Raw genomic sequence first — 22993 nt, 5'->3', positions numbered from 1 at the left:
AGGTAGACTATTCCAAATGTTTGGAGCAGCCACTGCAAATGCTCGGTCACCTTTGTTTTTTAGCCTAGATCTGGGCACATCGAGGAGTATCTGATCGGAAGACCTCAATACTTTGACCGGTGTGTGGACATGTAGAAGCTCCGTCAAATATGAAGGCGAAAACCCATTTAAGATTTTAAAAACAATTAACGCAATCTTAAATTTAATTCTAAAACTAACAGGAAGCCAGTGAAGTGAGGCCAATACCGGTGTAATGTGGTCACGTTTTTTGGTCCCAGTTAAAAGTCGAGCTGCTGCGTTCTGCACTAACTGTAGCCGTCGAAGTGATGACTGCTCCAATCCGGCATACAAAGAGTTACAGTAGTCTAATCGTGATGTAATAAAAGCATGCATGACTCTTTCAAAGTCTTTGCGTAGCATGTATTGCTTGACCTTAGCCAGAAGTCTCAAGTGGAAGAAGCTAGTTTTAACAACTGAACTAATTTGTTTGTCGAATTTAAAAGCACTGTCAAAAATTACACCCAGATTCCTGGTAAAGGGTCGAATATGGGGACCTAGATTACCAAGAGCATCTGCACATTCACTAAAATGTCCCGCACGACCAAACACTACAATTTCAGTCTTATTATCATTTAGACATAGAAAATTCAGATTCAGCCAAATTTTAAGATCACTCAAGCAGTCTAACAAAGGATGTTAAAAAGTCACACTGAAGCAGTGTTGGAGTTAATGAAACAACGAAATTATTACTAAGTAATGAATGACCTTTAATGATTAACACCTGTTGTTAACAACTGAAAGAAAGAGAAAAAAAAAAAACAGAAACAAAGAGACGAATAGAAGCACATGAACTACACCTGACTTCAGCCACATCCTTAGATGAAATCAATTGAAGATAAAAGATTTAAATACTTCATAAAATATCATTGGATGTAACAAATTAAATCCACAGTATCATATTTGAAACAGCTCTAAACACTTGTACTTATAAATGAGTTTGGATTTATTTATTTATTTTTTAAGTTGATAAATTAGTACAGATTTAGCATGATTTTGTTTTTGTTGAAAATAATTATTGTTTGAACTCAACATTCTGGTGATTAGTGTTCCCTTTGGTTAGACAACTGGACTTTGGATTATATTACATTATGTATCTTCCAACAATAACAGCTGTGCTCATAATATATACATATTTGTTTGTACTATGGTAAAGGAAGATAATAAAGTAGAGTTAATGCTATAATAGTCTAATTCAATGATTTCAACTCAATTATACAGTAGCAGAGCATGTGAGCGGAGTGGAGCGGTGAGAATCTCCGCTCATCGCTCACGGAACTGTTCACCCCTCCGCTCCCCCGCTCAAAGCTACATCAGGCCGCTCCGCTCATTATCGCTCAGCGCATAACGAGGTTTGCTTCGCGCTCCACTCAAATCGCCCCCGCTCGCTCCAAAAAAGGAAAAAAATCTACATGTATATCACTTTTAGCTTAGACCACAGCCTTACCTCCTAAAGAACTAATGAGTAACAACAACATTTTTCAAATAGAAATGTTTTATTTCAAATTACAGGCCTATGTAAGAAGGAATATAGCCTACACAAAAAGTCCTGTAAAATTAAACAAATAAATGGGCCTAATAATCTAAATAAAAATTATATAAACAAAAATATGATACATTTTTTAAAAGTAAATTAACTATAAGGCCAGAATTTTGATAAGTGAACTTCTGCGCAACGCGCACGATTAAAATTTAAATTGGCTTCCATACACACAAACTGCTGTAAAATTAAACGAATAAATGGGCCTAATAATATAAATATGATTACGGACGACACAAATTCGGCTAAATAAAACGAACCATTAGGTCTACTTGAATGAAAAAACGAATTTGTTTGAATATTACGCTATATTTAATTTACACTTTGTTACAAGTTACCGTATTCAATTTGCTAACCTTTTGTTTTCTTCCCAGCGTTTTCTTCCCCCATGTGTCTTTTGAGATTCCAAAATGAATCTTTGCTGACTGAAACGATGTCTCCACATTCGTTTTCTTGTACCACATTATCATTGTTAGTTAGTTAGTTATATTAATAGTACACCTGACATGTATGACTTCTCATTTTCCTTTTTGAAGTAGCCTACTTATTGAACTCCATTATTGAGCCGAGTTTTGACTGAAAATAGTCTACTGCTGATGACTGTGCAAGACAGATGGATCCTGGTTTAGGTTTGACTGAGCATGCTTCAGACTCGTGGTGTGAGCGGAGCGAAATTGGAGCGGGAAATAAGGCGACGCTCCGTCCTTTTAAAAATGCCGCTCTGCGCTCTGTCCAAGATCCGCCCGCTCCCGCTCCACTCCGCTCACATGCTCTGTACAGTAGTCACTTATTGCGAAATTACTATACAAGTTAAAAGTTGAGTGCAGCTAACCAAGTGTAGCTTATAAAGGATATGCGCGTGACGTCACCATCAGCCGTGGTGACTGCGGTTATGCCCACTTTGCAAAAAGACTGAGCAGCAGCATTTGTTTTCAGTGTGAATGCTGTGAAAAACTAGCCTGACAAGCCAGCCCTACATCAAGATGTTAGGTCTAGCAACTCACCATAGACACGGCTCAATCCGAGGGCGGGATAAACGGCTGTCTTTCAAATTCCCTCTGCACGCAATAGGACAGCGCTACAGCCAACCAGAGCGTTTTCCCAACAGCGGAGCTAACGTTAGTTGATAGAATCAACTTTTGAATCTGGCCGGCAAAACTACGAACACATCTTCCTTTTTTAAGAATGACTTAAGTGCCGTTCTTTGCTCTTTTCTCAAAGAAAAACTTAACTTCAAGTCCTCTAGAGTCGTGGACAAAGCCGATTCGAAAGACTGTTCATCAGCAGCAGCAGCCATTCTTTGTTTTCAAGTTGCAGGGAACCATCGCAACTCTGTCGTCATTATGTTAAGCCCGCCCCGCCTACTCTATACACGACGTGATTGGCCTGACCCAATTTAGGTTTTTACAGCTCCGAAAGTCAACGGAGAGTTGCTAGAATACCCTGGCTGCAAAATACATTCTGCTGCCGCTAGGGTGCGTCTAGATTTCTAGGCTAGTTAAAAACACATCTAAAGCGGGAATGAGGCTTGAGATTGGCTGTTCAACTAGATTTGACAAGAAATCTGAGGTATATTTTTACAGACTGCCGAAAGCTACAGAACAGAGAAGCAAATGGATCGCTGCAATTTATAGAAACAACTGGACTCCAGGCAGCAAAAGGTGGATTTGCAGTAATCATTTTGTCAACCCTTTTTTTCAACCCCCACAAAGGTTGCCTCCTCAAATGATCTATTCCTCGGCCCTATCCCATCCTGCAACCACTTCCTCAGCAGTTCCCTGCCTCCAAACATATCAACTCTTAACTGCATCTGTTCTTCCAGTTCTTTCTAATGTAGTCACCACCCATCTCTACTCATTTACGCTCACAGATTCTAGCAGGTGCGGACATTGATCTCTCTTCTCTCCTCTGTTTCAATAAGTGAACCCCATCGCATCCTTAACTGTGGTCATAACTATTGTAAGAACTGATTTTCCTGCTACAATAAAAGCTGAGATAAAACTCACCCTGCAATAAAGCAGTAAAGCAATAAAACACACCCTGGACAGAAGATTGCAAAGAAAGAGCACAGGACATTGTCTTGTCTAAACTTTTCTCCTTCCTTATCTCTGCATCCCTCTCTCCCTCTGTGTCCAGGATATGTCAAACTAAAGGCGCATATGGACGGAGCAGTAGGCACGTCATCTGAAGACCTTTAGATTTCTGTCTATCACTGATTTAGCAAGTTGTACGGAAGTGGCTAAATAAACTACACTTTTTTTGTACGAGTGAGCAGTAGGCAACCGACTTAAGAGGTATTAGCAAACCCTGCATCCACTGACTAAAGTCAGATCCACGTAAACCCAGGGTGTGTGACTCTGTGCGGCATTGGGTCCATAATGAAAGAATAATTGAAAATATGGATACTCAGAATAATCAAAGATCTAAATTAAATCATAATGAATATTTATGATTATTTTATAATAAGAAACACAATCTAAATTTGATTATCATTTGAAATTGGAGTCAGATTAAGCGTAGACCTAAAGTAATATTGAAACTAAATTCCAATAAATTAAGTGAACTTCACTGGAGCGCTGAAAAGACATACACGCCCAGACCGTTGGACTCCGTCTTTTGGGCCAATGGGTGGTCTTTACACTATCAACCTTAAAAATCAAAATTCCAAATCTAATTGTATAATTACCATGGCTGAATTTTGCATCGCTTTTGGAAGATACACAGAAATTGTTTGTTTTGTCTTCCTCTAAAAGACGCAAAGAACTGAATAATTTTGTCTCTGTCTCAGTCTTTCGGCTGTACCCATTTTATCACCTATTACAGGCTATTTTCAGCCAAATGCACAGCCCGAGTCGCCCAGTGGAATCAATGTCCTTATTGGGGAGCTCTTGACCTGGAGCTGTACAATAAGGTTTTTCTGGGCTCCTGAAGCATCTTGCGTTTTGTGTAATTCCGCCACACATGAGCCTTCTTTGTGTCCCCTTTTCAATCCCGCCACTCCAAACAATCCAGGCACTTCTAGATTTGTCGATTCTACATCTTACGTACCACAGTCTAGGGGCAGTTCCAAAAGCTGTAATTTCAGATTCACTTCAAGCAGAAAAGTGTGTAATAATTTTACATGTTATTGTATTGTAATAACAATTTGGCTGCACTAGACAACGCTGCAAATATCTACATGCATGTAATTTCTGTGGCGGAGCCCATCCTCGCTCTGTATGTCCTGTCTAACGCTCCTCAGCAAACTCCAATAAAGAATTGAGAAAGAATCTGTCTTCTCCTATTATTGTCTCCTCTTTAGCACACAAATTGGCAAATCACTCAGACCACAACACAATATCTACTCACAGGTATCAAGGAAGGATTTAATCCAGATCTGGAAAGCTTACCTACTACTAGCCTTATTTGCAAAAACCTACAGTCTGCAACAGCTGAACCCAAAGCAGTCGACACCTTGATATCTAAAGAGCTAGAGTCCGGAGTCATGATCGGACCCTTTGACTCCCCACCTTTCAAATTATTCCTTAAAAGACCCATCAGTGTAGCCACAAGAATATTTTCTTGGAAAAAAAACAAATGATCTCTCTGCTCTCCCCAAAGCACTCATCCAAGCATTAATAGCCTCATCCCGCTAGAATAATTATCCTTGTGCTACCATAACATAGACCAAACCATTCATCTAATTAAAGATGCCAGTTTCGGAGCCTGGTTAGGAAAAGTAGACATTACTTCAGCATCCAAAGTCATGCCCATACATCCAGATTCCTGTCACCTCTTTGGCATTCGCTGGAAGGGGAAATTCTACTTTGCAGTATGCTTAACTTTCTTACCATTACCCCAAGCCATTTTCCTCCAGCCATGCATCTATCTAACGTTCAGGAAGTTTTCTCTGAATTAGGAGTTCCACTGTCCCCAGAGAAAAGATTGCCACATCCCTAGAGTTCCTTGGAATTAACCTGGACTCCAAGGAATTAACCTCAACTCTAAATTCCAAGCTTCCCTTCCCAAGGACATGTGATTTGCTATCCCTCCTAGGTCATTTAAACTACGCCATGCGTATGGTACCCCAAGGATGCCCTTTCATATCTCACCTGCTGTCTCTTGCATCTTCTGTTCCGGCACTAGACAATACCATATCTCTAATTCCTTCCTGCCTCGCAGATCTGAATCTATGGATCATGTTTAAAAAACAGTGGAGTAGAATGTCCTCTCTGAGCCCCTCTATAGCAGACAGCAAGCCAAATCTGTTTACCACTTACACTAAGATTATATGGGCACACAAACTTGTGAAATTATATTTTGAGTAATATGCGATGATTTATGTCTGTATAAGACAGTTGTAGTTTGTGTTTCTGCTCGTCTCTTTTTTATTATCTTGTTTCTCTTTCTTTATGTGATTCTGCTTGTTAGCAGCAGGTGTTCATCACTAATGCTCATTCATCACTTAATCACTTATTTATCTAATTTACTTTACTTGATCATTAATTTAGCCTACTTGTTTCACTTGTCTTAATTTTCTTAATTTACTTCATATACTTAATTTTATTATCACAGTAAATGTGAACCATTGTCCATTGTTTTGCAATTGGTGGATAAAGGAAAATGTCACCTCTCAATATTGGAAATTTTTCCATTTTAAACCACGAAAGCGAGTCAATGGATATCACACAAGCAATGTGCAAACTTTACGCGAGAGTTCTGCGGGTGAAAAAGCCTCAAGCCCAAGTCAATTATTCTCTATACAGAAAGTGAAAGAGAAATTATGTGCAGAAAACTCGTCAGTTTTTATTAAGACAACGATAGATAAATCTACTTCAAAATATGCTGATAATGGTATATAACGTTCTCAATTTATATTCTCTAAAAGGAACACTCCACTGTTTTTTGAAATAGGGCTTATTCACCTTCTTTCCTACATTTAGATAGGTGGGCAAACGCATTTTTGTCTCAGCGCTTGCATTGCTTTAGTTTGGCAGGGTCGGCGCTAGCTTAGCTTAGCATAATGAATGGAATCCTTTGTTGCCAGCTAGCATGTCCTGAGTAAAAGTGATTAAAAAAAAACTAATTACTTCTTGTGGCCTGCGTATTCACAACGAAAATAGCAATGCAGATTAACACTAGGCGATTTCCTAGGCAGATATTGACTTGGGACTATATTGGGGTGAAGCACAGGAGAAGCACTGCCACTTGGGCGCAGAGATATCACGCAACACCTGAAATCCCCCAGCTTCCGTCAACATATCGGCGTGACCTACACCAAGTATCTTTGCTTTTGGATTGTGTTAAGTTTGAGAAGCTACAGTTACAGCAAACATGGTAATTGCCTGCATAGAAAAAGGTTGTGAGAACAAGCAAAGGACATACATGAATGTAATGTTTCACAGAATTCCATCGAATGTGGAACTGAGAAATCAATGGCTAGCTGCTCTGGATATCTGTACTTCAACGCCTCTCTACAAAATTAAACAGTATCGTGTTTGCGAAGAGCATTTTGCACCGGAGGACTACTTTGAAAAAATGCAATATGGGCCCAGAAAGACGGTACTACGTCTGAAGGATACGGCCATCCCATCCATTTTCAAAGCACAGGCAGAACAAAGTGCACATGTAAGGTGTCTTTTATTACTCTTCCTTACGTTAATCTGTGTCTTTATTCGGTTGTAAGATAGATGCTGAGAATAGACTATTGTTCAAATTGCCTCCTCTAGTATAACCTCATGTTGAGTTCAACCTGTTAAGCAGTTTAATCTGTTTAATCAGTTCGTGTTGAATAATCCCTATTTCAAAAAACAGTGGAGTGTTCCTTTAATATTTCTCTTGTAGCCCATATGTAGTTCAGAAAATGAGAAGTCAAGAATTTCGCATTAAAAAAGCTATTTTTGAATTAAAGCTGCTCTTAATATTCATTGATGACTGATTATTGCAGTGTTTGGACATATTATAGACTGTTAAGAATTTTAATTACCGGCGTATAATTCATTGTATAATCGACCTAAATGTTTTCAAATCATTCACAATGTGGAGTAAGCTAGTCTATCTACTCTTTTATTATCCTCGCAGCACTTTATCAATTATCAATTTAATAATAATAATAATAATAATAATAATAACAATAATAATTGAAAATAGGCCCACATAAATTGGAAATGCTTAATCCTCTTGATATCGATAGCTGATGCTTTTGCCGATATCATGGTCTATCAGTGCAAACGGCATGCATGTTTCACACGTATAGTGTGAGCAGTCAATTCACAGCTCGATGATCGGACTGTATAGTGTGATCACATAAACCGTGAGCTTTGGCTGTACATCGCATGTGATCTACTCATACAGTGTGAGTAACAGGAGAGTGATTTAAAAAGCAGTTGAATAATAAACATAAATAAAAAATAAAAATAAAAACATTCTATTCAGCAGTTTATATATATATATATAGGCTACTTAAAGTGCAGCTAAAAGTGCAAAAGTGGTTATTTTTTTGTCTAGTTGGATCACAATCAAATTAGAGATCTCTGAGGGAGTTACAGTAAGCACTTTTTGTGCATATAAGGAAAGGTGGGAATGATTCCCCACAAAGACGATGATCTTTTCAAGTATTTTATTCTACATAGATTTAAATATTAGTGTTTTTGTAATGGTATTAAAAACCTTTACAAACAAAATGAAAAAGGGAAGAAAAAAAAAGATAGTACAGCTACGCAAGCAAAGCAAAAAATATACCTAACAGCCCATCAGATCTCTTGAATAGTCGATGCTACAAACTAGCATTATGTTCATTCACAAAACTGCACATTTCTTATTTGATTTATTAAATGATCATCAGTGGCACAAATGAGTCCTGTACACCTTCAATAATATCTCCTTAAATAGAAAAATTGAGTGTCATATGTTGAATTGGAAAATTAGTTTAAATGACTAGAAGAAAAACAATCTGCTAACAAATCAAGTTCACTGAATACGGAGGATTAAGAGTGAACAGTCTCCCTTACCTTCTCCTTTTAAGGGTGTCTCCAGAGATGTAAGCGAATAATGCAGAAAAGCAGAGATATTTTCAGTCTGATATCCAGCGAGCAATCAATGAGTCCACCAAGACTACATTTGTATATTTTTAAAGAATTTTCAGAAGAGTGTTAGAAAATGGCATTAGAAGACGCAACAAAATCATGATCATTCTTGGTGATTGCACTCACAATAAGGAAATAGTTTAATATTTGACTAAAACAACCTTTAAACTCATAAGTAGGGTGTGGGTGAATTTCTGAGAAGTGTCTTACAGATAAGATTAATTCATGATTGTACTGTGCCAGTTTTATTTTGTTGCGTTTAAAAGAAAAATATAGTTGGATTTAGTTTTACTGATTGTTCCTGTTGGTACTTTTATGTTGTATGCCCTTGTGATGATGCACCTCCATTGATGAAAGATGGACAAAATATCTAACTGTCACACAATGCATCAGGCTAGCTCATCAAGTCATTCAAGTCGAAAGACAAACATACAAAAACAAAAGCCATTAAAACCTGTATTTCCTTCAAAATGAAAGACATTAAATTGGCTGTAAAGACACATTTCGATTTTCAAAAATACAACAGATTTTATATGGTAAAAAGGTAAATATTCAAACATACAAAAAAGTTTGTATGCTAATTTGTATATGTGCACATTACTGACCAGTAGTGAACCCAGAGAATCCATTATGCATGAGGACAAAACACACAGTAAATTATTTTCAGAGTGCATTTTGTAATTATTATAATCTTAATGACTCAGCTAAGGTAAATTTAACTCATTCACGTAAATATTCATGAACTGAATAGTCTATTTATCAGGTTCAAAGGTCATTTTGAAAGAAAATGAATTCCTTCGCACCACCTTTGAACCCTGTCACTTTCATATGGAGTCCAAAGTTAACACTCACTGAGTGTCAAATGATAAAATGAATGCAACATAATACATTTAAACAGCATTATGAGAATGATAGTCACAGATATAAGTGAAGTCAGCATTATAACCCTGACCCTATGAAATTACAATCTGATATCACACATAATGTCATAAAAATCATATCCACATTTAAACATAGTTATTACCATAATCTTTGAAAATGCTTTAATATCAAATACAGATGATGGGAATTGACCAGAGTGTAACAGGCACAGCATGCAGATTAAGTTTCGTTTGGTGTGAAAACATGGCGGAAAGAAGTGAGAGGTTTTACAACCTTTACAACCGAGTGCTGATCGAGGGAAATTTCAATGTCATTTTCTTTTCATCCTCCCTCTGTGTAATGCCTAATAAAGTAGGGTTTATAAGGACAGCACAATCTACTGTCAGAGAGCGGATTTACAGTTTCATTCAGCCTGTCTGACATTTTTGTTCAGACCAATGTGAAAATCACATACATTGTAAACAGCAGATGGAAAATAAGCTAAAGTGCATTCGACAAATCTCAACACTTTGGAAAATAAGGTAGCCTATGTAGAATTGATTATGGAGCAGATAAAATACCTGTAATGCATCATTTTGACTTTTCATAAAAATGATTTAAAGGATGAAATGTGAGGATTATCTTTTTTATAAAACTTTTTATTTTTGAACATGTAGTACGTTAGTAGATAACAAGTGTGTACACATTATTTTAGCATTAAATTGTCTTTTCGGGTATAATTTTGTCAGCATGACATTGTATGCCAGGGTATGCGTCACACTGGAGGACAAACACGGATACATTTCTCACATGGAGCTTTATTAGGGAATCCACAAACAACAGTAACGAAGGGTACGCAACTTAACGAAACTGCCACTTAACTCCAACTCAAAGTCTCAGTTTCTTCCAGGATACAATACAAATCAAATGAAGAAGAAGATTCAGATGAATGAATGAATGAATGAATGAATGAATGAATGAATACAGAGTCTTGGACGAGACCAGACGAAGAAGTGATTGAGAGAGTAGTTGCAGATGATGATAATCAAACCTCTGGTGATTGTGAGCGGAGGGGACGTGCAGAGAGATCTGGTGCACTCGTGTCAGTATGATTCTCAATTTTAAGTCAAACTTTTATTAGTTTGCACTTGGTGAATGTGTTTTTTTTTTTTCTTTCTTTTTGTTTTTCTGTACACATTCTGAAATGCTGAAGTTATGTGTTTCTTTCTGTTTAGAATTATTCAAAGTCTTCTGGAACTATACATAGCTTTGTGTGGATATAAATATACACCTGAATATAAGTTTTTGTTCAGCCATCACCCCTGTCTGCCAAATGCTAGCCTCTTGGGCAGACTTTGGCCAATAAAAGCTGCAAAGTAGTCCAGACCTAATGCCATCAGTCTGAAGGTCTGACTACGCCAAACTAGCCAAACACTGATATCTCATCAGACCTGTGCATTTATACATTTTAAGGCCCACTGAAACACGTTGCATTATTCAATGTGTTGATTGAACAGCTCCTCTCCTTTTTCAAAATAGCCAATAGTGTTTAGTTGGTATAACAGCTCGGTCAGATGTGTTGAGCTCGATAAAGCTGCAGTTTCCTCCTAATCCCTTACCGTTTCTCCTCCTAATCTCCTCCACATCGCTTTAAAATACAGCATTGTGTGCAGAATTCAAATGGGTCCGATACGTTTTCTGGTCTGTGGCGACTCGATCATATGATCCGCTCTGTGCTATCGTGTCTCTGGATCAGAGCTACGGCGGTTATTAACTTCACTAACGTGCAACCAGACTTCATTCACCCCAATGGAAAGCATATTTACACTGTCTGAATTGCTCCCTTTCCCCTGTATAGTGCACTATGTGCCATTCACCATGTAGAAAATAGTAAATGTGTGAACAAGTGACAGATTTCAGCTGCAGCTTCGGTTTACAATGTAGGGGGCGGAGCTTCAGATTCTAGAGAACATTTGATTGGACAGAAAATCCAATGAGAAGATGAAGTGCAGAGTGATGTCATCAAAATTAATGATCCATATTGGCGGAAGTGAGAGACTGTGAGTTTTGAATGCTTATATCTTCTAAATGCGAATTTTGTCATTGTTTTTGAACAAACTAGCTTATAGATAACCATAAGGCTGTTGAGGAAATGACGTAACTACATGTACACGTGCACGCTGAGCTATGCTCCCACAACTTATGTTGCATTAACTATTTAAATTAAGCTATGCTTTAACTGAACTTCATTCACAACGGAAGAAACTTTACCATCCTGCTGGATTATGCCTCCAAAAGTTGGGAAGAGCAGAGTTGATCAAGGAGTTACAAGTTCTGACGACGGGGGAGAAGTGCTGACATTGGCGTCCATAGCCACCCTGTTAGAGGAGAACCGAAAAGCCCTTACAGCTGATTTCAACGCTTGCATGGTGAAACTTGAAAAAAAGCTTGATCGTATTCAAACTACGGTGACGGATCACGCTGTGAAGATCGGAGATCTCGAATTGAATGCTAACCTGCAGGACGAACGTCTGCTAGCTCTGGAAACTACATGTACCAAGCTAACTGAGAGCAATGCTAAACTTGTTGCTAAAGTTATTGATCTTGAATCTCGTAGTCGGCGCAAGAATATCAGAGTGCTTGGTCTTCCGGAATCGATCGAGGGGTACAATCCCACTACTTTCTTTTCAAAGATGCTTGCTGAGATCTTTGGCGATAAGATTCTTGACTCTCCGCCGGAATGCGACAGAGCTCACCGGACCTTCATTGGGAAACCACAGCCGGGTCAGCGGCCGAGACCGGTGATCATCCGCCTTCAGAGTTTCCAGGTAAAGGATAAAATAATTCGCGAAGCACGGTCAATGAGAGGGAAGCTGAAGTACCGGGATAACCTGATCTCCATATATGAGGATTACGCTCCGGAGGTTTTGGAACAACGACAACAATACCGAGAGGTAATGACTGAGCTATATAAACTAGAACTTAAACCAGCCCTGCTGTTCCCTGCCAGGCTCACCATTAAACTGAAAGAGGGAGGCAGGAAAGGATTTGCATCAGTCGCGGAAGCCAAAGATTATATAGCATCTTTTCGTTAAACCATGCTATTCACTTCACTAATCATTGTGCACGATTGCATTTGTCTGCCCCGGGGAGTGTGTGTGTATACCCTAGTTCGTAAAACAGTAGTATGCTTATCAGACTGTTAAGTAAAGTATTGATGATCATGGACTTGATTTTGATTAATGACGCTCTAAGACTTTACTATTGAGACATTGTTTTTCAGAGGTGACTCACTCTTCCCCTATCATGTGTTCTGGTATTTTATTGTATGCATCTCATAAAGGGGAGAGTTATTTTGTTTTCTTTTGAAGTACAGCGCCTGACGTTATCCTTCAGATTTGGCTTTAATTTATTTTCCTTATAAGCTCTCAATGTAATGCTGTGGGTAGAGAGCTAATTAAATAGGGAGCTAGTTTAGTTTATTATAGCAGTAGATTAACGTTATCTGTGTAAACATGTCTGTGTATGTATGTATGGGTTTTGTGTGTATATGTTATTTTTATTTTTATATGATCCCAGCAAACTTCTTGCCTAATCAACTTATCAAACTAATCAAATCAAATACGATACTATTATTTTATGGCCTTTGATGAATTGAATTATGATGGAGAGGATGTAAAACATTGTACTGATATAGATAATAATTTAAATTGCAGATATTACACTCCTGAACAATTAAAAAGCTTAAATAATACAAACAGTTGTTCATTTCTGCACCTTAACATTAGAAGCTTGGGTAAACACCATGAAGAATTAGTTACTTTACTTTCTAACTCTGACTGTAGCTTTGATGTTATTGGTTGCAGTGAAACCTGGCTTAATGATAGGACCTTTACTGATATTCTCAACCTAGATGGATATAAGCTCATTACCAAGAATAGGCTTGGCCGTACTGGTGGTGGTGTTTGTTTATATGTTCACTCTAGATATCATATTAATGTTTGTGATGATGTTGTCTTAGATGACAATCATTCTGATTCACTTTTTATTGAGATAAACCTCCCTAATGCAAAAAAAATTATAGTAGGAGTGATTTATCGCCCTCCTGACTCTGACCTTGATGTTTTCGAGGGTAAACTGGAGGACATTTTATTTTCCATAAACAAGAAAAACAAAGATTGTGTCATACTTGGGGACTTCAATATTGATGTCTCCAAAGATGACGTTGTAAAAAGAAACTTTGTTAATACTTTGCACTCATTTTCTTTTTTTTGTACTATAAATCAATTTACCAGAGTAACGCGTTCTACTAGGACAGTTATTGACAATATCATCACAAACATTCGAAATACTAGACTAGAATCTGGAGTTGTGTTATCTGACATTACTGACCATTTTCCGATTGTATTGTTTCTAGATCTTGCAAATAAGAACGAATTACCACGGAAAAAAACAAAAATTAAAGTAATAAATGAGAGAACCCTGAAACTACTGAGTGAAAACTTACAGGCTAAAACATGGAAAGCAGTCTATGACAGCAACAATGCTGATATTGCGTATGATAACTTAATAAAGGAGATTACAAGCTCTATTGGTTGTACTATTCCTGAAAAGAACGCCAGACACCGCGCAACTGGTCTCAACCCTTGGCTTACAAAGGGTATCTTAAAATCTATTACCCATAAAAATAAGCTTTATAAACGGTTCTTAAAATGTCCAAGTGCTACGAACAAGGACACATATACTACTTACAGGAATAAACTTACTAACATAATAAGGAAAAGGAAAAGTAACCACTATACATACCTCCTAAAAGCGGCACATGGTGACTCTAAGAAGTCTTGGAAAGTACTAAATGAAGTTCTTAACAAGAGCAAAAACAACGCTGTGTTTCCAGATTCTGTGGGCATACACTTAAATTTGGGTAATAAATATACGCATGACATTGATTTAGCAAATAATTTTAATAACTATTTTAACTCTATTGGGGAAAAACTTTCTAACAAAATAGTTCAACCTCTGGGTATCACTTTTGACCACTACTTGCGGGGCTCCTATGTAAATTCTTTTTTTATGAAACCAACTAATTGCGATGAAGTCTATAAAATAATTACAAATTTACGTAGCACGTACACTGCTGGTGAGGATGAAATTTGTAGTAAAGTTCTGAAAGCTATAGCATATAATATCATGGAGCCATTGACTTATTGTATTAATCTCTCTCTGTTCTCTGGAATTGTACCAAAAAGGACAAAAATTGCCAGAATTATACCAGTGTTTAAATCTGGAGATAAAAATGATATGTGCAATTATCGTCCGATATCAATCTTGCCCACAATCTCAAAAGTTTTAGAGAGAGTAGTGTACAATAGGCTATATGGCTACCTTGATAAATTTAATATTATTTCTTCTTCTCAATATGGTTTTAGAAAAAAAAGAAGCACATGTATGGCGGTACTCGATTTGATTGAAAAGATCAATGATGCCATCGATAAAGGTGATACCGCTACTGGTATTTTTTTAGATTTATCTAAGGCGTTTGATACTATTGATTTGTCATGACGTGCTGGGAAAAAGGAAGCAAATGCAGGCGATCTCAAGAAAGTACGTTTATTAACACTCAGAACAGAAGAAGACTCAGGCAGATCGTGAGGGTCAGACGGCTGTAGCAGGGTGACGCAGGGACTTAGATGGTCGTGATGAATCCGGCGGTGAAACGGCGTGAAGGTGAAGACAGGAACCAGACACGAAGAACAAACAGCACAGGACTCCAGGAAGACACCAACTCAAACGGGAAACACGGCACAAACATCGACCAACGATCTGACAATGAGAGAAGGATTCAGTGAGTCCTTTAAAGGAACAGGAGATGAGTGACAGCTGGCGCTGAGCTGATTGCGGATGATGTGATTAACTGATAATTAATACGGTGACACCCACACACACACGCACATGGCACACAGACAACAATAACAAATGCACGAGACAAGCAGGAAGCAGCGCACTCATGAACCGTGACAGTACCCCCCCTCCTAGGGACGCCTCCTGGCGTCCCCAGACTCCCTTACCTGTCGATGGAAATCATCAATAAGGGAGTGATCTAGTATGTCTCTCGCAGGAACCCAACTCCTCGCCTCCGGACCGTAACCTTCCCAGTCCACCAAGTACTGGAATCCTCGTCCCCTCCGCCTGGTGTCCAGAATACGGTTAACCGAATACGTCGGTTCCCCATCTACAAGACGCGGCGGTGGGGGAACCGGTACAGGCGGATTAATTGCTGATCGAAACACAGGCTTAATTTTGGAGACATGGAACACGGGGTGTATCCTCCTGTACGCTGGAGGAAGGTTGAGGCGGACTGCCACCGGACTAATAATCTTGGTGACAGTGAACGGGCCAATAAACTTGGGTGCTAACTTATTCGAGACGGAACGGAGAGGAATGTTCTTAGTAGAAAGCCACACTTTTTGACCGACGATGTAAACGGGAGGCTTAGACCGGTGGCGATCGGCGTTAGCCTTAGTGCGCGCCCCCACCTGGAGTAGAGTCTCACGGGCTCTAGTCCAGGTGCGGTGGCACCTCTGGACAAAGGCGTGTGCGGAGGGAACCGCGACTTCAGATTCCAGACTGGGAAAAACAGGTGGCTGGTATCCTACACTACCTTCAAACGGAGAAAGGCCCGTGGACGACACTGGTAACGTATTGTGGGCGTACTCCACCATAGACAGTTGTTGACACCAGGAAGTCGGATTCTTGGAAACCAAACACCGTAACATTCTCTCTAAATCCTGGTTGGCTCTCTCGGTCTGGCCATTGCTCTGAGGGTGAAACCCAGAGGACAGGCTAACAGTCGCGCCCAGTAATTTACAGAACTCTTGCCAGAATTTGGACACAAACTGGGGACCCCTGTCAGAGACCACGTCAATCGGAAGGCCATGTAAACGAAAGACGTGGTCAATGACGGCAACCGCTGTCTCCTTGGCTGACGGCAATTTGGGCAAGGGAATGAAATGAGCCGCCTTCGAGAACCGGTCCACCACGGTCAAAACAACCGTGTTGCCCTGGGAGGGCGGGAGGGCGGTAATAAAATCTAGAGCGATGTGGGACCAGGGTCTCGAAGGGACTGGCAGCGGTTGGAGTAACCCATCTGGCGCGCGATTGGAAGTCTTACCAGTGGCACATACCGAGCAAGCCAAAACAAAATCGTGAATGTCGCGGGCCATCCGTGGCCACCAGAATCGCTGCTTAACCAAAAACCTCGTGCGATTGATTCCAGGGTGACAGGCTATGTTGGAACAATGACCCCACTGAATAACTTCAGACCGTAGTTCCTCCGGCACAAATAAACGGTTCGGTGGACACCCGACCGGGGGCGTTACCCCTTCTAAGGTCTTCTTGACCTTCGATTCGACCTCCCATACGAGTGTGGAGACAAATAGACTCTCCGGTAAAATGCACTCGGGAGTAACCAGGCGTTCGGAACGATCAAAAAGTCGCGATAAAGAATCGGGTTTAATATTCTTGGAACCCGGGCGGTACGAGAGAGAAAAATCAAAACGACCGAAAAAAAGTGCCCACCGAGCCTGCCTGGAGTTTAACCTTTTAGCAGTACGAATGTATTCCAGATTCTTATGATCGGTCCAAACAATAAAAGGTACCCCCGACCCTTCCAACCAGTGGCGCCACTCCTCCAACGCTAGCTTGACGGCCAACAACTCTCTGTTACCAATGTCATAATTACGTTCGGCAGGAGACAGACGGTGTGAAAAATACGCGCAAGGATGCATCCTCTCGTCCGTGGGGGAACGCTGGGACAACACTGCTCCTACCCCCACCTCTGACGCGTCGACCTCCACCACGAACTGACGTGAGGAATCAGGGGCGATGAGAATAGGGGCCGAAACAAAGCGGTCCTTGAGTTTGGCAAACGCGGAGCCAGCCGCGTCTGTCCACCTGAACGTAGTTCGGGGGGAGGTCAAGGCAGTCAGAGGTGCGGCTAGTTGGCTGAAATTACGGACGAAACGTCTGTAGAAGTTGGCGAATCCCAGAAACCTCTGCAGGGCCTTGCGGGAATCTGGAATTGGCCACTCTACCACAGCCTTAACCTTGTCAGGGTCCATGCGAATCCCCTCGGACGAGATAACGTACCCCAAAAATTGAACCGACTGTGCGTGGAATTCGCATTTCTCCGCCTTGACAAAAAGCCCATTCTCTAGCAACCGCTGAAGCACTCGTCGGACGTGCTGCACGTGTTCCTGGAGAGATGAAGAAAAAATCAATATGTCATCCAGGTAAACATATATGAACTGATCTACCATATCTCGCAGCACGTCGTTGACGAGTGCCTGGAAGACCGCTGGACTGTTGGAAAGCCCGAAGGGCATAACCAAATATTCAAAGTGTCCCCTGGGGGTATTAAAGGCGGTCTTCCATTCATCACCCTCCCTGATGCGGACCAAATGATAAGCATTGCGTAAATCCAGTTTCGTGAAGAGAGTCGCTCCCTGCAACCTCTCGAAGGCTGAAGACATCAACGGCAAAGGATAAGTATTCTTTACCGTGATGTTGTTCAGTCCCCGGTAATCAATGCAAGGTCGCAGGGATCCGTCCTTCTTCCCCACGAAAAAGAACCCCGCCCCTGCAGGAGAAGAGGAAGGGCGAATGAATTTGGTTGCCAGAGAATCAGAAATATATTTCTCCATGGCCTCCCTTTCTGGAGCAGAAAGTGAATACAACTTGCCCTTAGGCGGAGATTTACCTGGCAGTAGATCTATAGCACAGTCGTAGGGACGGTGAGGAGGAAGAGAAGCAGCTCGAGACTTACTAAACACCTCCTTCAGGTCGTGGTACTCCTCGGGCACGGTTGACAAGTCCGCTGCTTTCTCCTGTAAGACAGACATGGGAACAGACGAACAGGCAGACAAAAGACAAGACTTATGACATTCAGTGCTCCATTCATTGATAGTTCTGTGTTGCCAGTCTATTTTGGGATTGTGTTGAGTGAGCCAGGGGTGTCCAAGTACTATGGGAGCCAGGGGGGAGTCCATGATGTAGAAGGTGATGGTTTCAGTGTGGTTTCCGGAGGTGGTGAGTGTGAGAGGAGCAGTGGACAGGGTAATGACAGGGAGGTCTTGGCCGTTGAGTGCGTGGACAGAGATGCGTTGGGTGAGTGGTAGTAGAGGAATGTGATGTTTGATGGCGAAGTGATGATCCAGAAAATTACCTTCCGCCCCAGAGTCCAAGAGTGCGTGGCAGTGGTGTTGGTGATGCGACCATCTAAGTCTAACCGGGAGGAGAGTAGATGTCGCTGATGGTGTTCCTGAGGTCTTAGCAGCGGAGATCCCACCCGACAGTAGCCTCATAGTTACTGCCGGGCTGGGCCTTTTAACGGACATGAGTTCAGAAAATGTCCAGATCCTCCACAGTACAAACAAAGGCCCAGGGATCTCCGCCTCTCCTTCTCCTCCCGGGAAAGCCGAGCTCTCCCCACCTGCATGGGTTCGGTGTCGTTGATGGGGCTGACCGCGTCGGTGCCACTGGACCTCGGGAGGTTGAAGAAGTGGACTGGAGCTTCGATTGGCGCGCGTCGACTCATCCGGCCAAGCCTGGAGTCCACCCGCAGCGCCAGCTCTATTAACCCGTGGAGGGTCGTCGGGAGGTCCAGGGCGTAGATCTCCTGATGAACGCGGTCAGCCAGCCCATGCAGGAACATGTCCCACTGCGCCGTGTCGTTCCATTGGCACTCGGCGGCCAGGGTGCGGAACTCAATGGCGTAGTCCGATACAGAGCGATTACCCTGTCTGAGTTCCGCCAGCCTCCTAGCAGCCTCCCTCCCGGCCGCCGCGCGGTCGAAGACTTCCCTCATGGCTTCCGCGAGTGCCTGGAACGACACGCAACAGGGATCTCTATTCGCCCACACCGCCGTACCCCAAAGGGCCGCCCTCCCAGTCAGGAGAGTGAGAACGAATGCCACCTTAGAAGTTTCCGTGGCAAACGTGCGTGGCTGTAGGGCGAAATGCATCTCACAACGGGTAATGAAAGCACGACAATAATCAGGTTCTCCAGCATACCTCTCCGGAACTGGCATCCGAGGTTCAGACTGGGAGAGCGGATCAGCTGGAACGGGGGGCACGAACGGCGTGGGTGGCGCAGTGGGCATGCGCAGATGTTGAATTTGCTGGGTTAGCTCGGACACCTGCGTCACCAGTGCCTGTATGGCACGTCCGTTGTTGTTAAGCCCCTCCTCTTGAGCGTCCATTCGTTGCATGCTAGTGCCGATGAAAGCCTCCATAGACATCTGGGTCTCGCCTGCTGCTCCCATCGATTGGTCAGATCGTTCTGTCATGACGTGCTGGGAAAAAGGAAGCAAATGCAGGCGATCTCAAGAAAGTACGTTTATTAACACTCAGAACAGAAGAAGACTCAGGCAGATCGTGAGGGTCAGACGGCTGTAGCAGGGTGACGCAGGGACTTAGATGGTCGTGATGAATCCGGCGGTGAAACGGCGTGAAGGTGAAGACAGGAACCAGACACGAAGAACAAACAGCACAGGACTCCAGGAAGACACCAACTCAAACGGGAAACACGGCACAAACATCGACCAACGATCTGACAATGAGAGAAGGATTCAGTGAGTCCTTTAAAGGAACAGGAGATGAGTGACAGCTGGCGCTGAGCTGATTGCGGATGATGTGATTAACTGATAATTAATACGGTGACACCCACACACACACGCACATGGCACACAGACAACAATAACAAATGCACGAGACAAGCAGGAAGCAGCGCACTCATGAACCGTGACATGATTTTAATATCCTCTTGAATAAATTAAACCATTATGGAGTTCGAGGAATAGGCCTTAGCTGGTTTACAAGTTACCTACTTGATAGAAAGCACTATGTAAGTATCAATGACCAAATTTCAATAAGTAAACCCATTAAATGTGGAGTCCCTCAGGGATCCATTTTGGGCCCTCTTCTTTTTTTAATATATATAAATGATTTTGAAAATTCAACAATGGCTTTACACAGGGTCTTATTTGCTGACGATACAAACCTATTTATGGCTCATAAGAGTCCAGATGTGATGGAAGAAACAATAAATAGAGAGCTAAGAAATGTTGCTATCTGGTTTCGGTGTAATAAATTATCTCTTAACATAAACAAGACAAACTACATTGTGTTTCATTCCAAAAAGAATCAATTGGCTAATAAGCATGTTTGTCTTAAAATTAATGAACAAATTATTGAAAGAGTAAACACCACTAAATTTCTTGGAGTCTTTATTGATGAATGTCTACAATTTAAATATCATATTGATCAGTTAGTAAACAAATTATCAAAATACGTTGGACTATTTTTCAAAGTAAGACATTTTCTCCCACAGTCAGCACTTGTCATCTTATATAAAACCTTGTTTGAGTCACATTTAAATTATTGTAACGTTATATGGTGTAACACTTTTACTAGTTACTTGATAAAAATACAGTCTTTACAGAAAAAAATTATTAGGGTATTAACGTGGTCTGAGCAAAATACCCCTTCGCGTCCTTTGTTTTATCGCCTTGGTTTATTAAGACTTACAGAATATAATGCTTTTCATAATGCCTGTACGATATTTCAGGTTGTCCATAAGCTAAATTACCGATTGTGTGAACTTGTCCCAATCAGTCGACCCCAGCATACACATCATACAAGGGAAAAACATTTAATTACTGGAAAAATAAGACGATTGAAATGTACGAGCCTGAGTGTAGTCTGTAGAGGTCCGCAGATTTGGAACGAGCTTGAGGAAAATCTTAAACTTTTGCATTCTATCTCCGCTTTTAAGAAACATCTTAAGGTAAAAATGCTATTAACATACACCATTTGAATACTTCAGTATTATACTTGTGCTGGGATTGTCTGTTTGTTGTGTCTTGTTGTATTTATTATATTATTTATTTGTGTCTATGGATTTAGTCTATTTATTTTATCTATTTTTTTTTTGTATGTTATTTATTTGTTGTATGTTGGTATTGGGCCCCCTATTAAAAGCTTTTAATAGCTTGTTTGGGGTTCCCCCTTTTCACACAATAATCATCCTATAACTATAACTACTGCAATTTTGTATTTGTCTTTAATATGACGTGTGTGAAATAAAAAATGAAATGAAATGAAGGCTAACATATTCATACTAAAAGCTAAAAAACTTCCATTTGGATTTCCAGTGTTGGGAGGGTCCGTGTACCTTCGGATAATTTTTCTCTTGACTTCTATATGGAAAAACGAAGAAACCGTTCATTTATCACATATTCAACCCGTCTCACTAATATAAATAAACAAATCTTTCATAGTTTTTTCATATTTTTCTTCTCATCACACTTTGTTCTAATTCGTCAAATGTAAAAATAATAAAACCAAAATGGATAAACAGTTTGGCGGGAATAAAACGCTCCTTTCCGTTGATTGGTCAACTAAAGATCAAGCTGCGCTGTCATCAGTTCTTACTAAGCTCTAATATTCTCTAAGTGAGAGGAAGCCTGACAATGCCCAGGTGACAACCACAGGGGAGGCCTTCCGAGGAAATAGCCTGCAACACTATTTGTCTATGCCAAACACCGCTAGGAAACTGTAACTCAGCATATCCTACTCTAATATCAAGAGAAGTTAGCTCAACCTAGGCCATTTGAGGAGGCCATAGGGCCTACAACTCATTTTATTTGCCTAATGCAGAAGGCCTCCTCTTCCCTAGTGCGCCCCCACGACAGTCTGAGTCTGTCTGGAGCACGCTCCACAACACCCAGCAGCTCTTCATATGCGGGGCAGGGCTACCGATAGGGTTCAGATTAGAGGTCTGCACAGGCTTTAAACTGAAGCCCGAACCTGGCCCGTACCTGAAATCATTTAACCCGACCCGACCTGACCCGACCATTACTCCATCTGAGACCTCCATGACCTGAATCTCCTCTCCGAGAGGGACCCGAGTCACTGGGCTCAGGTGCCTGTCCCCTCTTCCCTTTAGAAGATGGACAAACGAGAGCGGAGCATCCTTACAGGGAAACGCTCACAGTGCTTGCAAACAGTTCCCTCGAGAACTGCGAGAGCTTGCTCTTCTCCCAGACAATAAACGCAAGTCATTTAAACAACAGTCCCCCTGTAGTCAATAATTGTATCCCTTAAAACTCATCTTTGATCACCAAAATGACATATTTAAACGTAAATAAAATAGCTTGAATGTAACTCAACACCCTTGCCTCATTTAGTATATGCGGTTCTATGAATATGCAAATGAGCCCCGCCTCCACTCACTCACTCAGCTCAGAGATCCACTGGTTGACGATCACACGTTGATCTGATTGGTTACAAGGTAGTTTGTGACGTCAGAAACACCAGCGATTTCAAAGCGTGTTTTTGAGACTGTCTTTGGTTCACTGCAGTTTTAAGGAGGAAATACTCAGCAATGGTGTCGACTTATGAATTTACACATG

At 41.1% G+C, this 22993-nt stretch overlaps 1 protein-coding gene across 1 annotated transcript in view; it reads right to left on the bottom strand.

The window, feature by feature from the left end:
- Positions 1–19993: 19993 nt before the first annotated feature.
- The window catches only part of LOC311079855 (uncharacterized protein), a gene marked incomplete at both ends in the record, with an annotated part of 42754 nt that continues 39754 nt past the window's right edge, over positions 19994–22993 (bottom strand). Inside the window, one exon of the mRNA XM_084109582.1 lies at positions 19994–20130. Coding sequence (XP_083965708.1) covers positions 19994–20130 — 137 coding nt within the window. The remainder of the gene's footprint in view (positions 20131–22993) is intronic.

Source organism: Abramis brama (assembly GCF_963993115.1).
Source record: "Abramis brama genome assembly, chromosome: 3".
In the NCBI taxonomy this organism is placed as follows: Eukaryota; Metazoa; Chordata; class Actinopteri; order Cypriniformes; family Leuciscidae; genus Abramis; species Abramis brama.
This window is presented reverse-complemented; position numbering and strand designations above follow the sequence as displayed.